Raw genomic sequence first — 23,644 nt, forward strand, 5'->3', positions numbered from 1 at the left:
GAAGAAAACCTGTGCACCCCTAGGCTCCTGGCTCCTCCATACACCCCCTACTCACCGCCACCCCACACCCTTCTGTCTATAAGCAGGAGTCTGGGGCTGCAATGTAGTAGGGACGGGGCTTGAAGCTGAGCTTGCACAGCCCCTTATGCAAGACTGAGAAAACCTCAATTGTGCTTACCTAAGAATGGGGGCTCAGGAGTTATGAGACCCTCCCCACCTCACCGCTCTGCGTCCAGAACCTTCTCTAAGTCTTTCTGCCATGTCACCAGAGAGGGCCCCATGACGCCGCGGTTGTTCCAGTGGCCCGGCCGGTTGGGCCCAGTTTCCCACCTGTGTCCTCCGCCCTCTCTCTCCGCGCCCCAGGCGCTGCTCCAGCCGCCTCTCCTCCCGCGGCGCCGGGGCCCAGCCGCGCGTCCCGTCCGCGCTGCTCGCTCTGCTATCTGCTCGCCGCACAGTCCAGCTCTCTTTCTTTCTGCAGATTCTCGGGCGACGCTTCAAACATTGGAGGGGGTGGGGGCAGAACAAAACAAAAAGACCAAACGGATCCGGCCAGGGGCAGACAGGCGGGTTATAGTCAAAGTGGCAACAGCTCATTTATTTAGCCAAAAATAGATACTTTCTTGTACAATTTGGTTCACACATATGTACATTTTTCTGTATATACAAAAAAAGTCAGACACGCTTATTCTCACTGGAACTCCACCCCCCAAATCAACCGAACAAACCTCACAAACTTAGCTAAGGTGGGGCACAGAAGCGACCTGGGGAAGACCGAGGGGACTTGTTTCATTTCTTTTTTTGTTTGTTTAGTTTTCTTTTTTAGGTATTCATACACGGACATGCTTACAAGTCATAACTATACAGAGTGATTTTTTTTTTTTACAATTATTACAACGATTTAAAAAATTTTTTTTAAAAAGAACTAGGATGAGGAGAGAGCCGATAAGACCAGAGCGGCGTCCAAATGATTCTGGGGCCTGGAAGAGAGAGGCAGTGGTAGAAAGGAGGGACAATTAGGGACGCCGACGCTGCCTAGGACTGGGGGGCCCGACCTGAGGCTGAGACCCGGGGCAAGGGGGCGTCCCAGTGGAAAGGGATGTCCAGATGGAGATGCTGATCTGCTGTCTCAACTATAGGATGGGTCGGAGGCGTCAGGAGCCGAGGACCGCGGCTGGAAGGAGGTGGCCACCGAGCCGCCGCCGGCTCTCGGGGCCTGCTGGCCCGGCCAGGCTCGGGTTTCCACAGCGCCGCACCCTGGGCCGCGCCAGGCGCCTGCACTGGGACTGCCGAGCAGTTTCTGGGCCCGCGAGGACAAGAGTGCGTTTCGTCTCCTTTTAAAGCGCGTCCCAGCTGCGTCCCCCGGGGCAGAAGCCCGCTTTCGCTCTGCGTTCTTTTCTCCCCCCGCCTGCCTGTACCCCCGCCCCATCCCCACCTGGAGGTCTCTTACCGCCTGGGTACGGGCTGGAAAGCTGTCTTGAGTAACTTTTTCTCCACTTCCAAGGCACTACAGCGATCTGAGGGAAGCCAGGAAGAAAGAGGAGGCCCTTTAGAGCGCTCCGTTCCCGCGCTCAGGGCCGCGGGAGGCGGGCGCGGGGTGGCGAGCGCCCTGCGCCCCGGGGGCCCTGCCCAGACTCTGCCTGCCCCAGCGCGACCCCCAGGGCCCCCCTCCCCGCATCCTGCGCTCAGCAGTCACCTGTTCCGCTCTCGGGCTCCGCTGGCCGAGCGAAGGCGGCGGCGGCCGGGTGACCCGTGGCACCGGGAAGTCCCAGCAGGTGTGGAGGGCCCGAGCCGAGCAGGGAGAGCGGGTGCGGGCGTGGGGCAGGCGGCGGGCCTGGGAACGGCCGGTTGCTCCAAGCGGGGAACTTGCCCAGCGGCGCTGAGACGAGTCTGTGAGCCGCGGCGGCGGCCGGAGAGAGCTGCAGGGCTGGGGGCGCGACGGCGGCCCCGGGGGGAGAACCCCCCGCGCCCGGAGGCGAGCGGCGCGGGTTGTCTGGGCTTGTGGCCGTCTCGGCCAGGGACCAGATCTTGGGCTTCTGCAGGGCTGAGGCGGGCGCGGGGGCGGGGGCGCAGGGGTCCATGCTCGTGGGGGGCGAGGGCGGAGATGGCGGAGCAGCGGCCACCGGCGGTGGCGCTGGGGCCAGACTCAGGACCGGCAGTGGACGCTCCTCCAAGCCTTCGGAGCTGTCGTCCGAGTCGCTATTCTTGGAGTCTGAAATGGGTCCCAGGCTGAGGTCGCCTTCCCTGTGCACCGCCCCAGCCAGGGCCAGCTCAGGCCCCGCGGCCGCGCCGTCTAAATTCTCCAAATCGATCTCCTCTTCCTCGTCGTCGTCAGCCAGGCCGTCGCCCCCCGTGTCCTCCTCCTCCCCTCCGAGCTCCTCCTCCTCCAGCTCCAGTTCGCGTTTGCTGTCTTCTTCGTCCTCCTCCTCGTCTTCCTCCTCGCGCTCGCTCCCGTAAGCGTTGCCTTCCTCGTCGGTGCGGCTGCGGGGCGCCCACGTCATCTTGTTCTCTTTTTTGAGGCGCCGGCGCGCGTTGGCGAACCAGGTGGACACCTGGGTGAGGGTCATCTTGGTGATGATGGCCAGCATGATCTTCTCGCCCTTGGTAGGGTAGGGGTTCTTGCGGTGCTCGTTGAGCCAGGCCTTGAGCGTGCTAGTGCTCTCGCGGGTGGCGTTCTTGGGACGGGACGGGTCCCCGAACTGGTACTGGCCGTACGGGTAGAAAGCAGGGTGCGGGTGCGGAAACGCGGCGGCTGCAGCCGGATGCTGCACCCCCGGGCTGTCCTTCAGCTCATACTGCGCGCCCTGTACGCACATGGAGAAGGAAGGGACACCCGCGGAGGAGGATGAGCACGAGCGGTGGCCGCCTCCACCCTCCCGGGCCCAGGTCCCGCTAGTGTACTCCCGCGCGCTCACCTTGCCCGGCGCCCCTGCTCCAACTCCCCATCCCCGGCTCCCCGGGTGCTTACCAGCTGCGGGAAGATGGGCAGCTCGGCGGCGTAGGGCAGGAAGGCACCGTAGCCTTGGGCGGCGGCGGCCGCTGCTGCCGCCGCAGCATAGGGTGTTCCGTACACGGATGAGAGCACGTTGGACAGAGACCCGGAGGCTGCCAGCTCCGAAGCTCCGGCTCCCGGGGCGCCCCGGGCCCCAGCGCTGCCGCCGCCGGCGGCCCCCGGGCGCTCGGGTGGGTAGAGCGGGCGGATGTACTGGTATCCGAGCTGGGGGAAGGACATGGTGGCCCGCGGGGCACGGACGGAGAGGGGGTCCGGCCCCCGGGGCGGCCCAGCTCAGCGCCGCCCGCGGGCTCCGGCGCGCATCGGGGGCTGGGCCGGGCTGGGGCCGCGCTGCGCTGCGCTGCGCGTTTGCCTATTGATCTGCTCCGCGGCGGCGGCGGCGGCGGCGGCGAGGAGCCAGGTCAGGTCCGAACAGATTGGCGGAGATTCCCGGGGCTCCGGGCTCTGATTGACATTTCTACGGGCCCGCAAGCCCCTCCTCTCTGTGCGGCTCTCCCTCCTCTCGGCAGCCTGAGCAGCCTCTGCCCGCGCCGCGATCCTCACTGCCCTCCTCTCCCCGAGCAGTGTCGCGCCTCGCTTCCTTCGCCCTCCTCTAGTTTTCACTCGCCTCCTCGCCCTTCCTCTCCCCTCCCCTCTCTGCACTCCTCTTCCCCCCAGGATCGCTTCCGCTCCTTCGGGCTTTCACTCTCCTGGACGCTAGGAAACTCTTATCTCTCCTCTTTCCCTTTCTCGCTATTCCTTTTTCTCCCCTTTCTGTTCCCTTCACTCTTCTCTCTTTTTTCTCCTTACTCAAACAGCACTCCCCCCGCGTCCACCTTTGGTCTCTGCGCTCTGGGCTAAGGCGGCCTAAAGTTGTGGACACTTAGGGTGCTGTGCTGGGGGAGGAAAGTGTGTGTCCGTATCTGCGTCTGTGTGTCCGCCCCCTCCCTCGCCCCCTCCCTCGCCCCCTCCCTCGCCCCCTCCCTCGCCCTTCCCCAAATCTCGGGTCTGACGTCGCGTCCTCTTATTCGACTTTTCCTCGCGTCTCCTTCCCGAGTCGCCAATCGCCGGGGCGCCTTCCAGGCGCGGCCGCCCACCCCCGCGGATCCTGTGCGCTGGGCGGGGCGGGGCGGGGCGGGAGCCAGGCGCTCAGAGTCCCTCCCCGCCCGGCCGGCCTGCGCCAGGAAGGGGCGCGGGAGGCGCCGGGACGCGGGTTAGTGGAGGGTCAGCTCGCCCCTCGCCCCTCGGCACCTCGCCGCTCGCCCCGGCGCGGGGCCTGGGTGGGAACGAGATCTCCGTCTGGGGCAGGCACTGGGGCTTCACCCTGGCCGGGCCCCCTGTGCAGCTCGCACCTCCGGACTCCTGGCCACTCTCAGCGGCATGGCGGGGGAGCTAGAAGAGAGCGCGAGGGTCGGGGGCGGAGGAGTGGGTGGGTGCGTTCTAGTCGACTCTTCAAAGGCCATCTCACTGCCCAGGGGGGCGAAGCAACCCCCTACCCAAGAGGACCAAACCCTGAAATTTGCCACGTTAACGCAGCCTGTATCCCAGTGCGAATCCCTTATCAGAAATGGCGGGGTCGGCCGAGGGTCTGGAGGGTGGACGCCCCGGGGTCCTGGGGATCCAAGACGGGAAGGTGGAGCCTGCAGTGCCATAGGCGGGTTGGGATGGTTGGGATGGGGAGGTGCAGAGGGCCGGGTCGAGGAGGCTCTAGGAACTTTCGGAGAGCGCTTCGAGAAGTTTGTATACTGGAATTTTCGGTCTGCAGAGATCTTCGTTTCATTACCCCTTCCCCTGCTGTCTGGTCGCCGCGCCAACCTGTTTTCTTTCTACAAGGATCCTCCCACCATCTTGGGTAGGGATGGGAGGCAAGACTTTTAGTTTTATGGTGGGATATGTCCTAAATCAAACCTGAAACCCCGGTATCCGGGCGCCCACCTCCACGAATGAGGACGTGCAGCCGAGAAGGGGGTTGAAATTCGCTGAATCGCGGTGGCTCAGGGCTAAACGCTGTAGGCCGCAGCGGCGACCGAGGCACAGGCCAGGCCTGCGGCGGGAGCGCTCCGGGGACAACGGGGCGGTGGCTCTGCCCTGCGGTTGCCAGGTCCGGCTCGGAGGCGGAAACTGGCCGCCGCGCTCTGATAGATGAATCGAATCCGAATTCCACCAGAGTGGAGGGATCGGAGAGTCTTGGCCGGCTGTTTCTGGTCAGTTGGGGAATGAGCCCCCCTTGGGCACCCGGTTTTGATCCCACCCCCTACTCTCCGCCTCTTTCTACCAGTCTCTGCACAGGTCAGCGGCTCCAGTACGTGCGAACGCAGAGAAAATCGGGAAGAAGACGAGAGAACGTTTAGGGGAGACCAGCTTTGGGGTTCGACTGGAGAAACTGAGTGTGGCCTTCTCAGATTGGCTCAAACTACTTCCCTTCTCCCCTCCCAACCCGAGCCTAGTGCCCAGCCTTGGCCTTAGCTGGAGCCTCTCCGGAGGAGGAGATGCCAGGGCAGCCCTGGCGTGCAAATGTTTCCCCGGCGCCTGATTTCGTTCACAGTTAAACCTGTCAGCCGAACGGCGTAGGGAATCACGGGCTCACCTTCTCGCGAAAAACCTCGTGGTTACAAAACTGTGAGGTAACAATATCTCCCGGAGCGCTTCCGAGGTGTCAAACCTCGAGCCTCGACGGCCCCGTAATCCTAGCATTTGCACAGAGGGGTGGCACCAGCCCAGGGCGGAGCCAAGAGCGAGCTTCCGAGGTGGGGAAACTGGGGCTGCGCTTTCAGTGCTCCGATAGGACGCCCCATATTTAACTCAGCTCTTCCAGAAGGACACGAGAAAACAATGAGCCCCGGAAGATGCTCCTTCCGCATTAACCAGCTATCGACCTGGCTGCTCGGACTGCAGGGAGTGGGAAAGAGGCTGGGGCCCGGGCGAGGCTGTGAACCAGCCGCGCCGGCCCCGGGGCGCCCTTGGCCCAGAGGGCGAACCTCCATACCCAGACGCAGACCTAGAACCTCGGGTAATTATGTCCCTCAGGCACCCCAGGTCCCAAGCAGAAGCGGCCTCTCTGCTACCCTAGTCTCCAGCTGGGATCAGCCCTGCCAGGCCAGGACATCCGCGCCTCACGTCGGGACTCAGGGTCCTAGGCAGCCGAGCCCCGTCGTGGCGCTGGCTCCCCAACTCGACAGGGGCAGTGGAGCCCGGCTCCGGACTGAACTCGCGGGTACGAGGACAGCCGACCCTTTCCCCGGGATTTTTAATCCAAGACATGGGGTTAAAGTGACACACGGGCCCGGGGAGGAAAAGCAGGTGCACGGGAGGGAAGTTGATTTGGGAAGGGCGTGCGCGAACAAACGCGCCGCAAGCAAAGCTTCATTTCGCCTTATTCCAACGTCCCAGCGCGCAAAGCGCTTCGGAGGCGCGGTGTCGACGCTGTGTCAACGCGGCGCAGGGTGTGGGGAGTGCACGGAGAGAGTGTCCAAAGCACACGCTTGGCGCGCACAGCAGCTCTTGCCTGACTCGCACCTGGAGCCGCGGCCCCAGGTACACCCAGGGCTAGTGGCCCGTCAGGTTCAAGGGTTGCGCCGCGCACTGCACAGGAGCCGCGCGCGAGCCACCAGACCCCTTTCCTGCCCCCTCCTCGCGCAGCCCCACGGTGCGCGCACGTCTCCGTCGGGGGGCGCCGCTGCAGCCCTGAGTCTCCCCGCGGAGGCCCATCCTCTGTCCTTCCCTCCCAGGCCCGAAGTCCCCGGGCTGCAGGGCGGGCCGGCGATCGCTCCGCTTCCCGCGGACGCCGCGGCGCACGCTCCCACCGCTCCCTCCCCCCTGCGCTCGGGTTACAGGTTAATGAAATGCTCGTTTTCCTCAGTCATTTGTTTTGTTTTCCTGCAAAGTTCTGATAAGTAGCTAACCAACGAAGCTTGTAATTACAATCTTACAGAAACCGGGCCGATCTGTATATAAATCTCACCATCCAATTACAAGATGTAATAATTTTGCACTCAAGCTGGTAATGAGGTCTAATACTCGTGCATGTGATAATCCCCTCTGGATGCTGGCTTGATCAGATGTTGGCTTTGTAATTAGACGGGCAGAAAATCATTATTTCATGTTCAAATAGAAAATGAGGTTGGTGGGAAGTTAATTTCTCTCCGCTCTGTGAAGCGTAGACAAGAATTTAATGATTTAATTACAGTTGTAAGCCCTTTCCATGAGACTTAAATTGAGCTGAGAATATTTTTTTCCTTCTCTCTCTTTCGCGTTCTCTCTCTCCGCTATTAGCAGCCGCGTGGACGCCCGAGTGCGTGGCCTCGTGTCTGCGCCAGGAGGGACTTCTCTCTGGCCAGGAATCCGGAGCCCGAGAAGCCCAGGAGGCGCAGGCCGTCGGCCTCCAGAGACCCCGGGATGGGCTGCCGCTCCCCCCAGCCACCAGAGTTTCGGGGCCCCGCTCTGGGTCCGGAGAAGCGTCGGGGAAACTGGGAGAAACTTTACCAACTTTGCTCTCCGCGAGGGAGAGGCCGCCCGAATGGCCGGGTAGCGGCAGGCCGCGGCGCGCGGGGTGGGCCCCCAGCCAGGCCCGGGCACCCGGGAGCGGGCCGGGCCGCCCAAGGAGGGGTGAGAGGCCTGCCGGCTAGCTCCCGGCGCCCCCGCTCCTGTCCTGCGCCTCCCCCAGCTGGCCGCGCGCCTGGGTCTCCGAGCCGCCGGCGACGCGCAGCGCTGGGGATGGACTGGATGGAAAACCCTGGTCTCCAGAGCAAGTGATTACATTTTTCTTTACCTCTCCGGGATCACCCCTTTCCCGCCCGACTTGAGAGGTGTCACTCCCTCCTTCTCCTTTGTTTTTCTCTATTCCTCTGTTCCTCCCACTTTCTCTGTATTCGATTTCTAGGTCATTCCTTTTTCCTTTCTTTCCTCCGCTCCCTTATTCCTTGTTTTATTTTTTCCCCTGGACCACTTTTCAGTTGTTTTCTCATTTTGCTCCTCCCTCTTTTCTTGTGTCTCTTTTCCCCTGACTGACGGAGTCTCTCTCCCCCATCTTCATTTCTCCTCCTTTATCTCTAGCCTCTCTCTCTCTTCTAATCTCGTATTTCCTTCTTCGATTTCTGGTCTGTCTCTCAGGTTCTCCTCCGCGTGTCTTTTCTGTCTCCTCTTCGTCTCCAGAACTGTCCCCTCCCCGGTGGATGTGCCTTCCCGGAGGCGCCCCTTCTCATCCATCTTGGAGAAGAATATGTCGCCTTATTGGATGCGGAGGCCAGAGCCGGGTGATGGGGCTCGGCCAGCCTAGCGCCTTTTCTTCATGCATATTGAGGAGATGGTAATGAGCGCGTTTGCATTGTTGCATGGAAATGCTGCGTTTCCTGCCTCAGTTCCGATCCCGCGAGGGTGGCACGGGCCCAAAAGAGCCCCGCAGTGGGCAGCCGGCCTGGTGGCCGCAGCCGGCCCTCGACGGGTTCCCGGGTGCTGGGGCCCCGGGGGAGGAAGTGACCTGGCCGAGCCTGCCGGCCTCTCCTCCTTGGGTCCCTCCACGAGGGCCGGCCTCGCTCCTCTCCTTAAAGCCTCGGGTCGGGAACTCCCGGCTCGGCCTCGCTCACGACACTTCCTTCGCGCCCCCTCCCCACGGGCCTCTGGGTCCCCCCCTCCCCTGATGTTTGGAGGTCTGTGATGGAGCACCACCGGGAAATTAGTGCCTGACAACGTCGTCTAACGGCAGTAAACTGCTACTCCGAGTGACACGTCGCGGGATCAAACGCAGCCACACTGTGCACCGCGCTCTGCTCACTCCTGGCTAATCTTGGAAGACGCAGGGCGCTCAGGCAGGGGAGCGCAGGCCCCTGCGTGTCGGGAGCCCGCTCCCGCCTGGGCTCAACGGGACGGAGCCGACCCGGAGGCCAGTCCCTCCCGGAGAAGATGCGCAGAGCTCCAGAGACAGGACCCAGGCACGCCTCTCAAAGAGACGAAGGCTTGTGAAAGGCGGGAACTCCGAGGGTGCAAACAGCAGAGCTCAGAGCGAACCTACTGCTCCTTGCTGGAAAATCGGAAGGACACGGAGCCGCAGCTCCAGACACGGCCGAGCAGGAACCTCTGGACAGTACACGTTCCCAGGGATCCCCCGGTCCCTTCCAGCTCCATACCAGGAAAGTTGAGGGCTCTTGGTTCAAAATCAAAACCGCTGGGATCTCGCCTTGTCTGGAATTCTGTAGTGCCTGGCGTTTCCCAAACTTCAAGCCCTTGGCTACCACCTCTACTATTATTTGCTTAACATTTTCCCTTAAATCGACTCATTTTAAAAACGTAGATATATGTTTTTGGAAAGAAAACTTGATACTACTACCTTAAATTGAAAAGTAGCTATTCCTCACCATGAAAGGCAATTGTGAAAGATAAAAACAGCTCGATCCACGCACTGTTGACACCTATCAGCCGTGTGGCTTGCTTGGAGTGACTTCTAGAGGCCCAGGTGCGTGTGTAGCCTAGCCAGCGTTGGAATTGTTAAATACTGAATCTTTCTCAGAAGAAAGGAGAGAATCGAAAAGGGACTGTTTCTCGTTATTCAATGCTGTTAATTAACTCTGTCTCCACACTACCTAAAAGCATGTTGAGGACCCCAAAACCTGGCCTGGTTTAGGGTTTACCAATGTCATTCTCTGACATTCAATGACAATGTCACTGTATGAAAAATAAGTAAAACATTTAAAATAAAAATACCTGTTATTATTATTTACCAAATAATTGTGTTAAGCACAATATCTCATTTAATTCTCACAATAGGCCTACAACGGAGAGACTATCCAGGGTGGTCGTGTATGGTTGAGCAGGATGCTCACTGTACAAGGGCACCCAGATGAGGGGATAAGAGGGTCTGAAGTCCAGTCCTTTGTTCGTCAAGCTGTGTGCTTTGGCTCAGGGCTGCACTGGAGGAAGAGTATCTTTCTCTAATTTGCACAAAATTGGGGTATCACCTAGCCCTTGTCTTGGAGATGGGGAAACTGAGGCTTAGAGAGCTTGGCAAAGCCCAGACTGGAACCCGGTCTGACGTTCTTAACTAAGATCCCTCTGGGAGGAAGAGCAGGGTTTTGGGGGATATGGCGAGGTGGTGCTGGGAGTTTGGGAGGGGGATGCTAGAGACTAGTCCCTGGTTGGACTGAAGGAAAAGGGCAACAGGCTGCTGGGCTTGCCCTGCCCTTACTTCTCACACTTCACACATGTGTGGGAGGGCCTGGGCAAAACGCACCTGCGGTCAAGGATCCATCTCCGTGCTGGGGGCCAGGTCGGGGCGGGAGAGGAGGCATTCTGGTCTGCTTAGGCCTGACTCTGGGCCTTGGGGCCTGTTCCTTGCCTCTTTGGTTTGGTGTACTTGCAAGTTTACAGACCGGACGGAGTTCTGCTGGTTCCCATCCACACTGTTTGGAAATTTCAAATTCTTGAAGACAAACTGAGGAATTGTGTTGCACCAGAGCTTGTGAATCAGAAGTGACCTCTGGCCACCAGTGTCTTTACGGGAGGGAGACTTGCCTCCAGAGTGGTTTTTAAGAATTGAATTGCTTGCCAACACTTGTTAATTAGATGATTTTATTTAAAAATCTAGATCTCAGAGTCTGTTTGATAAACTGGAAGGCTAAGAAATACGAGACTGTCCTATCTTCGCAGGATCACCTGGAGTCCATGGCTGCCGCCCTTTGACCTGGACACGCCCCGGGTTATCCCCACCTAGCCCCCTTCTCTCCATGTCCTGGAGGCAGCTGACTTCGTCAGTCAGTTGTGAGAACGAGACACCCTTGCAGGCAGACGCTGCTCCTCCGGTGGGAACCCCGGCCCAGGGGCTGACCCGGGTGGGTGCTGCAGGTGCCTCCTAGCTCCTTTGCTCTCGCACACTCTCCCGGGGAGCTGCTTTCCCATGGCAGGTCAGGGTGAGGGCAGATTTCTAGGAGTCATGAGAACGAAGAGCTCTGGGAGGCTGTCCAGGAGCCCTAGCTGCTGGGCTCAACCTCCTCAAGCTTCTGGGAAGAGGACAGACAGGCTAGACCTGCACCGCCCCTAGGAGGAAGCCCCCACTGTCTTCATTTCCCCTCCTTAGTGTGGGCCGTTTCTTGATTCCCATGCGCCATCTTGAAAATGTCAAACCACAAAGCCTGCTTCTTCCCTCCTTTTCTCCCTCTCTCCCTTTCTCTTTGCAACAAATATTTATTGAGTGTCTTCTCTGTGCTAGGAACTCTGCTAAGTGCTGGGGACAGAGCAATGAGCCTGACAGGCTAGGGCTGTGTGCTCGTGGAGCTTTCGTTTTAGTGGGGCCATCAGATACTAAACAGGAATAGAAGCAGGACAGATGAAGACAGCATTAAGTTCTACAAAACTCCACAAACAATCATACAGGATGTACTGGGTTGAACAGTGTCTTCCCCAAATTCATGCTTTTCCCAGAACCTCAGACTATGACCTTGTTTGGAAATAGGGCCACTGCAGATGTAATTAGTTCATTTCATTACATAATAATATAATTAGGAGCTTCATCCCCTATGGGAGCAGGGTGGGCCCTTAATCCAGTAGACCAGCATCCTTGGAAGAAGAGGAGAAAAGACGCAGAGATAGACACAGAGGGGCGCAGGCGATGTGAAGATGGAGGCAGAGATTGGAGTGATGCAGCCATGAGCCAAGGAATGCCTACGATTGCCGACAATGACAAGAAGCTAGAAAGAGGCAAGAGAGAACTCTCCCCTCAGGCCTTCAGAGAGAGCACAGCCCTGTGCGCACCTTGGTTTCAGACGTCTAGTCTTCAGGACCGTGGGAGGATAGAATTCTGTTGTTTCCCGTCATCTCGTTTGCAGTAATTTGTTACAGCAGCCCCGGGAAACGAATAAACAGGGGGATGTGGTGGGGGTTGGAGGGCTATTATTCTAGACAGCACAATCACAAATTTGGGAGCAGGTGATGTTTTAGCTAAGATGGAACCAGTCATGAAAAATCTGGGGAAGTGTATTTTAAAGCTGCCCTATCTAATACAGTAGCCACTAGCCACAGGTGGCAATGGAACACTTGAAATGTGGCTGGTCCGAGATGAGATATACTAAAGAAGAAAAGTACACGCCAGATTTTAAAGATTTAGAATCCAAAGAAAAGAATGTAAAATATCTCATTCATTTTTTAAATATTGATTGCATGTTGAAGTGATAATATTTTGGATATATGGAGTTAAAGAATACAGTTAAAATTAATTTCACCTGTTTCTTTTTATCTTTCTTAATGTGAGTACTAGAAAATTTAAAATTACATTAGTGGACCACATTATATTTCTACTGCTATATGTCATCTTCTATGGTGTTGTTTGAAACAGAAGGCACAGCATGTGTGAAGGCCCTGTGGCAGGGAAAGAGCTTCATGTGTTCGGTAGCTCTGTACTCAACCTGCATGTTGATATTTATTTGGTGATGTTGCTAAATGTAGGGAGCTGATCTGAGAAGCCCTGTTGAACTCACAAGGAGTGGATATATGAGTGTTTGTCCCTTCCTCTCCTCAGTGGAGAGAAAGATCATGAAATTCAGCCCTTCAGCCTGATGCCTCCTGCCTACTTTTCAACCTCATGTGTTTCCTTAGGCCCAAACTCTGCCCATCCTTCTGCTTGGTATGTCCGTCTCACCCTCTCGCTATGCTTGTTAGCATGAAGGACTTGGAGCTTGGCTTATCTCCATGAGCCTCCCTGTCTGCTCATGGCTGGCACCATCAGCATGTGCGTATAGAGCACAGAACTCCCCCCAAACCCAGAGTGTGCAAAGCAAACTTCAAGGACCGTGTTCGTTCACTTATTACACTAGAGTTTTGTTCTTCTAAGACAGAGGTCGTAAAGTGGTATCTGGAGCTACCACCTGCATAGTTTTTTATTTTTTGCTTTGGTTGTGGCATCAGTCAGGTCAGGTTAGGCTGGGCTCTGCTGCAGTAACAAATGACCTTGAAAAATTAATGGCTGGCAGTTACCCACTCAACAGGTTGCTGGCTATGGCTCTAGTCTGTGTCATCTTCATTTCAGGACCCAGGGTGACAAGCCAGCTTCTGTCTGGAGTGTGGCTGTATGCCATGACGGGGGCAAGAGAGCATGGTGAATCATCACACACTCACTCTTGAAGCTTCTGCTAGGAAGTGACGCATGTTCCTTCTGCTCATAGTTCATTGGCCAGAGCAGTCACGTGGCCAAGCTTGAGTTCAACAGAATGGGGATGCCTGTGCCTCCCGCAGGGAGGACCCCTCTGTGGGACACCACTTGTGTGCCCTTCAGATCCTTCCAGCCCCCTCCTCTTCCGGCCACTGCTTCAGCCAGCTGGAGCGGGCCCAGCCTGCCAGCACCTGCTGCAGACGTCTCTCTGACGTATTGGCTTGGGCTGCCAGCGGGAAATTCTCAGCACCCACACATGCCACCTGCAAGACAGGGGAAGGAACACCTGTGGGGCCACCCTAGACCAAAGGGGAGGGAGTGGATGGACAAGTGTTTGCCCCTCCATTCCCAGAGAGGGAAGTGCTGAGATGCGTGCCATAAGGGGCTCAGGACGTCCTGGCAGCATCTAGCCCCTGAGCAGTGGGCATCCCGGGGACTCATCGTTGTGTGGTTTTCCTCCACTGCCCTTTCCCTCCCTGGCCTTGGGCTTACTCCCCAGCATCATCTCCCCTATAAGCCGCCTGCACAGAAGCCTTTGCCTCAGGACATGAGACAGGGAGAGACTGCCTTGAGTCAGGAGATGAGTGACAGAAAACAATCTGTCACCATTGCCCATATTCAAAGTTAGGAGATTTAATATAAAACATCCCAGTTTTTAGCTTTTCTTGAAAAATCAGTCTGGTAGTACTGAGCCAGTTTTGGGTAGGTCCACAATAGGCCAGACTCGAATGGGGGTAGTGACTCCTTTGAGATGCTTGACCACATTGCTCTCTGAAGGGGAGCATCCTCTCTGTTCCACGCTGCCAGCCCGGCTCCAGCAGGCGCTGGGTTTCTCAGCTCTGTTCTAGGGACCGTGGGTTAAGCTAAGTAGACATCTAGGAGTTCTTAGAAATCTTTTGTATTACACAGGACTCTTTCTCTTTTTTGCTTTATTTTGTTTTCCTTTCTCTTTTAGTATAAAAGATCAGTCTTAAGAGAAATTTATCCTGGCAGGGCTGGAGGGCAGAGACAGTGTGTGTCTTATCTCTGCTGTATTCCAAGTGCTTAGCCCAAGCTTGGTATATAGTAGGCGCATAAAGAATGTTTGCTGAATGAATGACAGGCAGCCAGCCTCCAAAATGGCGCCCGATGATCCCCAGCTCCTGTGGTCATGTCCTTGTGGAGTCCCCTCCCTTTGAGTGTGGGTTAGAATGCTGAATGAAAACTGCAGAAGCAATGAGATGCCACGTCTGAGATTAGGTCATAAAAGGACGGTGGCTTCTGTCTCGGGCATTTTCTGCCTCTCTCTCTCCCTCTCTCTTTTTTTCTCTCTCTCTCTCAGATTACCAGCTGCCACCTTGTGAGGACATTCAGACAGCGTATGGAGAGGCCCACATGGGAAGGAACTGAGGCCTGCTGGCAACCATGCGGGTGAGCTTGGAAGCTTGGAAGCGGATTCTGCAGTCCCAGCTGAGTCTTCAGGTGACTGGAGTCCTGGCCGACCTCTTGGCAGCACCCTCACGAGAAACCCTGGGCCGCAGGCGCCAGCTAAGCTGCACCTGGATTTCTGACTCCCAGAAACTGTGAAGTAATCAATGTTTGCTGCTTGAAACCAGGAGTTGGCAAATTACAGCCAGGGGGCCAGCCGCCTGTTTTTGTAAATAAAGCTTTATTGGAACACAGGAATGCCCACTAGTGTATATATTATCTGTGGCTGCTTTCATGCCACGAGAGCAGTAGCTGTTGAGCAGTCACTGTGGAGACCATGTGGCTCACAGGGATGAAGATTTACTATCTGACCCTTAAAGGGAAAACTTGCCAGTCCTTGTTTGAAGCTGCTATGCTTTAGAATAACCGTACATAGCAATAGATAACTAATACAGCGACTTTCTGATCTAGACCAATGGGCCTGACTGGGCTTGTGTGTCTTGGGGTGGGGCTTCTGCCTTCAGTTTAGCTCAATTTAATAGGCATTAGCTGAGCATCTACTGTGTGCCAGGGCCAGTCTCAATCACATTCAGGAAGACTGCATTCATTCCTTTATCTGCTGTCCCCTCAGGCACTTTCTCAGTCCATGGCACACTGTAGGTGTGGATCTGAATTGGCTTGTAGACATTGGAATCAGCAGGGCGCTCTCTGGAGCACAGCTGAGAGCTCTGTAATCACGGGGAGGTGAGCCAGTGGACATTCAGCTGGTGTGTACACGCACAGTGTGTTGGTTGTTAAAATATGGAAAGATTCCTATCCACCTTAGCCCGGGCCTCCAGGGCTCTCCTGCTGCCCGAGCTGGGCCCCTCTCCCTGGCCCAATGATCCAATAGCCAAAGGGCATAGGACATGGCACAGCCGGGCCTCTGAGCTTCTGGGGCCCATCCTGATTGCTCAGTTCCCACGCCATGCCGGTGACCCCAGGACGAACCCCAGTGACCCCAGGACGACCCTGACCTACTGCTGCCCGTCATCCCTCACCTTAGTCTGGCAGCACCAAAGAGGAAGGCAAACCCTCACGGCTCTCCAGGCCCAGATCTCAGGCCTGGCCCAGAAGAGATGCTCAGCAATGTTATCCACGTGACGGAATTCACAGGTGTCTGCTCAAAGTTTGCCCCTGTCTGGGATGGACGAGGGAGAGGCTGCCGAGAGGAATAAGACGTCCGCTGCCTCAAGGAGAGGGCAATCGAATGGTACTTGGGAGGAGGGTCTGCAGCCGGACCTCCTGGGCTGAAATCCAGTCCCGTTTCTGACCTTGGACTGGTGACTCGGTTCTCTGGGTCTCAGTTTCCTCACCTGTGACAATAATAGTTCCCACCTCATGGCACTGCAGTGAGGAGAAGCTAACACAGGCAGAGGGCTAAGAATAATAAGCACTCAACAGATGTTAGTAAAATGATTAAAGTCCAGGGGCCAAAAGAAGCAGCTCAGAGGGGGTTGTGATGCTGGCAGGGCGCACATCCGGTAAGCGTTGGCTGAGCGCTGACCGGGTTCCCACACACACAGGCAGGGCTCATCTCCCGGGCACATGACCTGCCCACAGGGCCCCATGCTTAGAAGTACCTGCACTTGGTTTAATGTCTGCTGTGGCCGTCTTGAAATTCGTAAATAACTTTTGAACATTGTCCCGCATTTTCTTCCTGCACTGAGCCCCGAAGACTGTGTAACTGATCTTGCCGTGGAGGTGGGTGAATCATAGTTCTGCCCCTCAGGAACCCTGGGGGCCTGCTGGGCAGGCGCGTGGACCCACCATAATTACATCACAGAGCTCTCCGCCTTCTGGGGGCGTCGGGTCTAAACATCTGTTCCCATGCACCTCGGTTGGGTGGAAGCAGCCAGAAGACCTGCTGGAAGCTGCGAAAGAAGCGAATCAAAGGCCCAGGCTGCCCTCCGCCACCGTGGAAACCCGGAGAGGAGACCAGCAGGGGAACCAGGTCCCATGATGCCTCTGCTTAAGGGAATGCTGCCCGGATCTATCTTCTGCAAGAGGAATAAGGTCTTGAATTCTGACGTATTTTTGAAACCTTTGGAAAATCCCACTTTAATCACTGATGACAGTTTGACATTTTTCCAGCTGTTTGGAAAGCAGTAGACAAGTCAAGTCGCTCGGCAGGGCACGGGCTGGCACGCTGGGGTATGCGTGGGTTCTAACTCCCTCCCACTCCCTGGCTCCTCGTGGCTTTGAGGAAAAAGGAAGGAAAAAACCCAACCAACCTAGGCTTGCAGTGTTCCAGCCAGTCTGTGCCATCTGCATCTGGGGCTCCACTCCGGAAAGTGAAATCTTAATTGGGGAACTTTTTCCCTCCGCTTCCCACCTCCACGGGCTCACCTCCTCGCCAGCACACGACTCTGGTGGCTTTGTGTCTTTCTCTCATTAAACCCACTCTTGGTTGGGAGGATTGGTTTATTGGCTCATTGGGTGCCGGTGACAACCTTTTGTTTCCTTATGTGTGTCTTCCACGTGCCATCAGCACATGGGTGTGGATGATAAACCAGGTTCCATCTTGACCTGGCCTCCTGGTAAGGAGCATGTGCTCAAGTCCCAGTTTTGCCTCTTACTCTCTGGGGGCTTTGGGGAATTTACCTGGCCTCTCTGTGCCTCAGTTTCTCCATCTATAAAATGCTGTGAGGAGAATTAAATGGCTTAATATGAGTAAAGCGCTCAGAACACACAATCAAGTGCTTAGACACATAATTATGTATGTAACACTTTTTAAGACATCTTTCCCGTTTATTATCCAGTGTGGATATACCTCCGTCATCATATTCCCACCCACAAAATCTAACATGTGTATAGCACTAACTCTGTGCCAGTGCTATGTGTGGTTTTAAGCACTTTACAAGTATTCCATCCTTAAATCTCAAAATGACATTATGAGGTAGAGACTGTTGTCTCTCACTTTTTATAGATAAAGAAAATTGAGGCACAGAGAGGTTAAATAACTTGCCCGAGGTCACACAGCTAGTAAGTGGCAGAGCCAAGATTCACACTCGGCTTCCAGCTCCTCCCCCATTCTTAAGCGTTATGATCTGCTAATATCCACAACTCATGCCTTGCTGGACATTTAGAGTTTTTTATTTTTCAATAAAATTTTTAACTTCTTTTCGAAGAATGTATGTATCGAAAGTGTAGAAGGCATTCATTTTCACAAAGTGAGAACACTCGAGTACCAGCATCCGCATGCAGAATCAGAAGGTGACGGCCTGTCAGGAGCCCCTTGGGTCTCTTTCTAGTCACTCCATCACCCAAGGACACGCGCTAGCCCTACTTCCGACAGCATACGTTAGCTTTGCCTATTTTATACTTGATGGAAACAAAATCAAGCCGTGGGTATTCTTTTGTGCTGGCACCTTTCACTCAACATTGTGTTTGCAAGCTTCATCCGTACAGGTGCGTGTGGCTGGAGATTGTTTATTCTCGTGACTGCATAGTGTTCCGCTTGCAGTTCACCTGTCTCTCTGTGGTTGATGGGCGTTTGGGTGGTTTTCATGAATAGTGCTGCTGGGAATGCGCTGCCACACGGCTTTTGGTGGACATCAATGTGCATTTCTGTCTGGCGTATTCCGAGGAGTGGATGTGGGATACGCTCAGCTTCAGTAGCTACTGCCAAACAGCTTGCCAAAGTGTTTTCAGGCGGCCGCGTGGTGGTGGCGGGGAAAGAAACTGGGGGTTGGGCCTTTTGTAAGTGATTTCCCTTTCTGAGCAGTGACTGGAAATAAAACATGACATTTGGACCTGGTGGCAGGCAGAGTCATCAAGGCATGCCAGGGGCTTATTTATGGGGTTTTGTTAAACATCCCACCTTTCTTTAATTCCTGCAGGATATCCTCTTCCTGTAAAGTGGGCTGAAAGGGCAAACCATGCAGGTTTTGTGATGTCGCTGTTAAAGTTGAAAGGGCAAAGGAGCCAGCCAACGGGGCTGATGCCGGGATGGTTCCCCGGGGGCCAGGGCTGAGGAGGAGGGGGTGGGGGGGCACCAGCGGGACACTGAGTGCCTCTTGCCCTCTGCGTCCACCATGCATGATGAGGCAGCTGCTCTGCTCATCACCAAACGTTGATTGAGCACTTGCTGTGTGGCCTGCCACGTGCTGGACACCAGGGACACAGTGGCATATGAGGCTGGCTGGATCCCTGCCCTCTCTGAGCTTACATTCTCCCCAAGGACTCAGATACAAATGCGGACATGACACATTTAAAGTATTTTCAGAGCATGATGAGAAAATGAAAAAGAATAAAACAGTGAGACAGGAAAGCAAGGAACTGGGGAGGGAGGCAGCATTGGAGGAAGCCCAAGGAAAACCAGTTTAAGGACGTCCTTCGCTGGCTTAGAAATATCTGTGGAGCAGGACCAACCTCATGGACTGCAGACCTGGCACTTGCTCTGATGCTCCCCTATTGCTGTCCTACAAGTCTTAATAATTTTTTTTTTCCCCGAGGAAGATTGGCCTTGAGCTAACATCTGTGCCAGTTTTCCTCTATTTTGTATGCGGGCTGTGCTTCAGCATGGCTGCTGATGAGTGGTGTAGGTCTGTGCCTGGGAACCGAACCTGGGCCACCGAAGTGAGTGCTTGGAACTTAATCACTAGGCCACATGGCCAGCCCACTGAAAGCCTTAATAATTTTTGAACAAGGGGCCTGCATTTTTATTTTGCTGTGGGCCCCACGAACCGCATAGTCGGTCCTGTTGGGTTGTTGAGGCCACCACTTCTTCTGGGGAACAAAGAATGCACATAAGACACCCTCACCCGCTGGGCCTTGAGATGTCCTCGGGTTCGCCTCAGCCGTTCCCCTCCTCCTTATTTCTCTGTGTCTTCCAGGTTCTGAGGCTGGCTCCAGGGCTTTGGTGAGAACAAATCAGGATCCACATGGAGGGCCTGCTTTTGATGTGGGCTTTTCATGGCTTAGCCATCCTGCAGTTCCTGGCCCTGAAGGCCGCTGGGTGATTAATGATACCGGGGCTTTCTCCATTGTGCAAGCCAGAAGGAAGGAAGGAAGAGCACGTTAAAGGAGAGGGTGTCCAAGCACCGGGCCCTTGGACTTCAAGGCCCCCGGGAGGGAATTTTAACCCTTCAGCAGAGGGCCTGGTCGGGGAGCGCTGGGGAGCTGGATGGGCTGGTGACCTGGGTTGGGTCATCGGGCTATGACCCAGGGTCATTTCTGTTGTGCTTTGATGATCTAGCCACTGTATCAAGTCCAGCTGGGGCCCAGGGAGCCGCTGCCGAGGGTTGGAGACTCTGGCAAAACCCAAATCCTGGAGTGTTCCTAGGGTCCCAGGAAACCCAACGTCCCACCACATGGGCAAGGCCCGGGGCAACGGCAGACAGGGCTCGGAGCCTGAGAGGGACCGCACTGCCACTGTCATGAGTGCCCCCATCATTTCAAAGAGTGAAAAAATGCCAAGATGAGGTTCCAAATGATTGTGGTTCATTTTAAACATTTGCCAAAAACAAATGACTGCATTTAACAAACACACGCAGAATATCACGCAATGTGATTATGTTAGATAGGACTTTTATATTCCCATTCATATTTATATCTATAATGAGTTAGCTAATTGATGGGGGCCAAGAGTGTGTGGATAACAGCCCAGCTTTCCCGTCCCTCTAGGGGATGATTCTGAGACCTCAGGGACCGAGTCTTAGTGGCAACCTGCCCCTACCTGCCCCTAATTGGCTCCTTGCACCCAAGTCCTTTTCTCAGAGTCTGTTTATGGGAACCCAAATTAGGACACTGCCCTAGAAACTTGGATCTGCCACGGCGGTCCCAGAACCCCATCACCATCCTCCAGGTTCTCAATTTGCAGCTCTCAATGAATTTTTACAGTATTGACAGCTCACTCTGTGACCTTAGGTAAATCACTCTACCTCTCGGGGACCCAGATTTTTCACCCACTATGTGAGACTAGTAATTCCAACGTCTGCACTTTTTCAATGTGGTTGTGAATATCAAATGCATTAATACCCAGGGAAGGAATAAAGACGAGGGAAGTGCACGAAGCCGGGGTGGCTGATTCCTGCTTTAGTGGGGACGAGCTGTTAGCACAGCCCAAGATCTCTTCCCACTTCTGGTGGCAGCAGCCCCACTTTCTTGAGGAATAACATTTTTTTCAACCTCAGGCCTTGTTTTGGGACGGCCCAGATCCTGTCCTGGCTCTAGAGGTGGTATGTGACCCTGGTCTTGCTAATAAGTGTATTTACTGCCACAAGGCACAGTGATGGGTTCAAGATTGAGCACAAGACTCGAGTTAGTCCCATGAGACTAAATTCTGTTGCTGTTGTGTTTTATCCTAAAACTATTGAGAAAAAGAGATTCCCTTTCTATTAGGGGGAGCTGAACTTGCGGGATACAGGCACGGAGATGAGGATGGCTATCTTGCTACCACGAAGGGAAGATTCAGTTAGAAAATGAAAGGAACACAGAGAAAGGCGGAGCTAAGACATGCAGGAGGGGTTGGGGAAGAGGGAGAAGGAGAGAATGAGCCTGATGACATTATTTTACATTGCTAGAAGTCCTGGATCCGGCCATGCCTAAAATCCATACAGTTTACTTAATTGCTTAAGTCAATTTGAGTTGGGTTTCTGTCTCTTATAACCAAGAAGCCCAACAAATGTATCTACCAAATGTTAGGTGATTAATATTTGACGTCTTTTTCAGTTCTGCCTCTCCAACTAGATCATAAGTTCTCCGAAGTCAGGAGGCACGCTACATGTTCTGTGGTTGGTAGGTTTTGAGATCTATGTTGACTGGTCACTGAGCAGAATGGTGAATATGGCGAGCCAGGGAGGAAAGGACTGGGCAGTTGGAGGAAGGGAGTTGACTGCTGGTTCATTCCCACATTACTCTGTGCGGTCTGTGCTAGAGGCTGAGGCTATCGCCATGGCTGGTCCAGACACCACTTCTGCCCTCATGGAGCTCACAGTCAAGTGGGGAAAACAGGTGTTAAACAAGAAATCACAGTAGTAACATATTATAGATGTGGGTCCGGGTCATTTGTACGCGTGTGTGCATGTGTGTGAATACACACACCGCCCTACGGTCCTCGTGGATGGCTTCGTAAAACTGTTGTGGGAGGGTTGGGGTCACTCTGGGTGGCCTGGGTGCCCCAGGGAGTGCCTGTCCCCAGGAGAAGTACGGAAAGCCTGTTGGGGACATCTGGCAGGATTTGGAGCTGCATGGCCGTGGCCCTGCCGCCGTCAGACTGCTTCTATGGAAGAATGTGTTCCTGGCGCCTTCAAAGGCATTTGCTTCAGACCTGAAATGGTGAGAATGCCACCACGGTGGGTTGTTCAGCCAGCTTTCTAAATTCCTGTAAGTGAGAAAGCCAAGCCTGGGGTGACCTGTCTGCATGTTTCCAATGTCTTTCCCCTAGACTTGCTCTCTGCCCCCCAGGGGCCGCGGCTGGTGCAAGGCAGATTGCATTAGGCAGTGACTTTTCTTGGTGCTGTCGTGGGGCCTGGGAGACGAGGTGCCCTGTGGGGAGGATGAGGGGGAGTCTCTCCTACCTCTTTGGTGACTGGTCACCTGGAGTGGGTGATGGTCGCACTGGGCGGAGGGCAGGTGCCTAATCGGTGTCCCGATGAACAGCCCTCCCAGACTGCCTGCATCTGATCTGTCTGTGCTAGAGAAGGAACGTGGCCCCGCAGTGGCTGGAGCCCTGGAGGGACAGGAAGAGGACGGGGGAGTGGAGAGGTTCCGAGCAAGCACTTTAGAGGCAGACAATCTGGATCCTCGCTCTGTCCCTTACTGTCTGCGTGACATTTGAGAAGTCTCTTAGCCTATCTGTGCCTCAGTTTCCTCACCTGTAAAATGGGGAACTCTTGCAGGGTTATCCTAGCAAGACAGTAGCTAATGACAGTGATCCCTGGGCAGAGGGGGGTTAATTTTCTTTGTCCTTTTCTGTATTTTCCAATTTTTGTACAAGGAACATGTCAATCTTTTGAATTCAGAGAAAAACCATATGTGCTATTAGAAAATGAGAGGTAGCTTTTGAAAGAGCGAAGAGCGCCAGTAAGAGGCCAGAGGAGGACCGAGGGAGCAGGACTGGCAGGTAGCCAGCAGCCACTGGGGGCACAGGGTCCGAGCATGGAGGCGAAACATCAGTCTTCTCTGGCAGCTACTCGGAAGCCCGAAGGTCTCAAGTGGGCCATGGGAGCCCGGGCTGGCGCAGGGACTCCCTCTCTGCACCCTGAGTGGGGAGAAGGGGCTGATGCTGCACCCACCATCAAGACTGGAGCAGGACTGCGGGGGACGGGAGCCAGGGTACATAAGGACTGGGAGAGGACCAAGCCACGAGGAGTGGAGGGGGCAGGGGAGAGGCCCTAAGGACAGACACCCACCCCAAAGGAGGGCTTGGACTTGCTTGGCTATTCCCTCACAGGGTTTGTGAAAGGAGAAATAGCAAGAAGCCGTAATACTCCGAGAACGCCACTCATCTCCAACCAGCCTCGTTTCCTGATTTAAGCCAGCCCCTCTGATGGGCTTCCTGGAGGGAGGGAAGAAGGAGGGAGCCCTGGGAGGAGGACATCTCTGTCTCAGTTATTGCCATGGACTCAGTGCCTGGCACATAGAAAGTGTCCCCAAAATATTATTATTCAACTGGTTTAACCCGAATACAAGTGGGCACCCTTTTTATTTATTTATTTATTTTTTATTGAGTTAATGATAGGTTACAATCTTGTGAAATTTCAGTTGTACATTAATGTTTGTCATTCGTGTTGTAGGTGCATCACTTCACCCTTTGTGCCCACCCCCCGCCCCACCTTTCCCCTGGTAGCCACTAATCTGTTCTCTTTGTCCACATTTTTAAATTCCTCATATGAGTACAGTCATACACAGATTATCCTTCTCTATCTGGCTTATTTCACTTAACATAATTCCCTCAAGGTCCATCCATGTTATTGTAAATGGAATGATTTTGTTCTGTTTTGCAGCTGAGTAGTATTCCATTGTATATATGTACCACATCTTCTTTATCCATTCGTCTGTTCATGGGCACTTAGGTTGCTTCCATGTCTTGGCTATTGTAAATAATGCTGCAATGAACATTGGGGTGCATA

At 54.8% G+C, this 23,644-nt stretch overlaps 2 protein-coding genes across 2 annotated transcripts; one reads left to right on the top strand and one right to left on the bottom strand.

Moving 5' to 3' along the window:
* Window positions 1–568: 568 nt before the first annotated feature.
* IRX3 (iroquois homeobox 3) lies at window positions 569–3,962 on the bottom strand. The gene is made up of 4 exons (XM_046683826.1): window positions 2,966–3,962; window positions 1,694–2,801; window positions 1,448–1,514; window positions 569–977 (listed from the first exon to the last, which is right to left on the bottom strand). The coding sequence occupies exons 1-4, from the start codon at window positions 3,227–3,229 to the stop codon at window positions 923–925; spliced, it is 1,494 nt and encodes a 497-aa protein (XP_046539782.1). The 5' UTR covers window positions 3,230–3,962; the 3' UTR covers window positions 569–922.
* LOC124250197 (translation initiation factor IF-2-like) lies at window positions 3,228–9,697 on the top strand. The gene is made up of 6 exons (XM_046682033.1): window positions 3,228–3,410; window positions 6,060–6,203; window positions 6,380–6,523; window positions 6,718–6,822; window positions 7,262–7,737; window positions 8,141–9,697. The coding sequence occupies exons 1-6, from the start codon at window positions 3,228–3,230 to the stop codon at window positions 8,262–8,264; spliced, it is 1,176 nt and encodes a 391-aa protein (XP_046537989.1). The 3' UTR covers window positions 8,265–9,697.
* The last annotated feature ends 13,947 nt before the right edge of the window (window positions 9,698–23,644 follow it).

The sequence above is a fragment of the Equus quagga genome, chromosome 13 (genome assembly GCF_021613505.1).
Source record: "Equus quagga isolate Etosha38 chromosome 13, UCLA_HA_Equagga_1.0, whole genome shotgun sequence".
NCBI classification, from domain to species: Eukaryota; Metazoa; Chordata; class Mammalia; order Perissodactyla; family Equidae; genus Equus; species Equus quagga.

Bases quoted from the DNA above. Each gene is read 5' to 3' on its own strand.
- LOC124250197 (XM_046682033.1), top strand. From the start codon at position 3,228: ATGGTGGCCCGCGGGGCACGGACGGAGAGGGGGTCCGGCCCCCGGGGC. The intron at 6,204-6,379 runs GTACGAGGACAG...CCAACGTCCCAG, and splicing joins GCTCCGGACTGAACTCGCGG to CGCGCAAAGCGCTTCGGAGG. The intron at 6,524-6,717 runs GTACACCCAGGG...CTTCCCTCCCAG, and splicing joins ACCTGGAGCCGCGGCCCCAG to GCCCGAAGTCCCCGGGCTGC.
- IRX3 (XM_046683826.1), bottom strand. From the start codon at position 3,229: ATGTCCTTCCCCCAGCTCGGATACCAGTACATCCGCCCGCTCTACCCA. The intron at 1,515-1,693 runs GTGACTGCTGAG...GGCTTCCCTCAG, and splicing joins GGAGCCCGAGAGCGGAACAG to ATCGCTGTAGTGCCTTGGAA. The intron at 978-1,447 runs GTAAGAGACCTC...TCTCTCTTCCAG, and splicing joins TTCCAGCCCGTACCCAGGCG to GCCCCAGAATCATTTGGACG.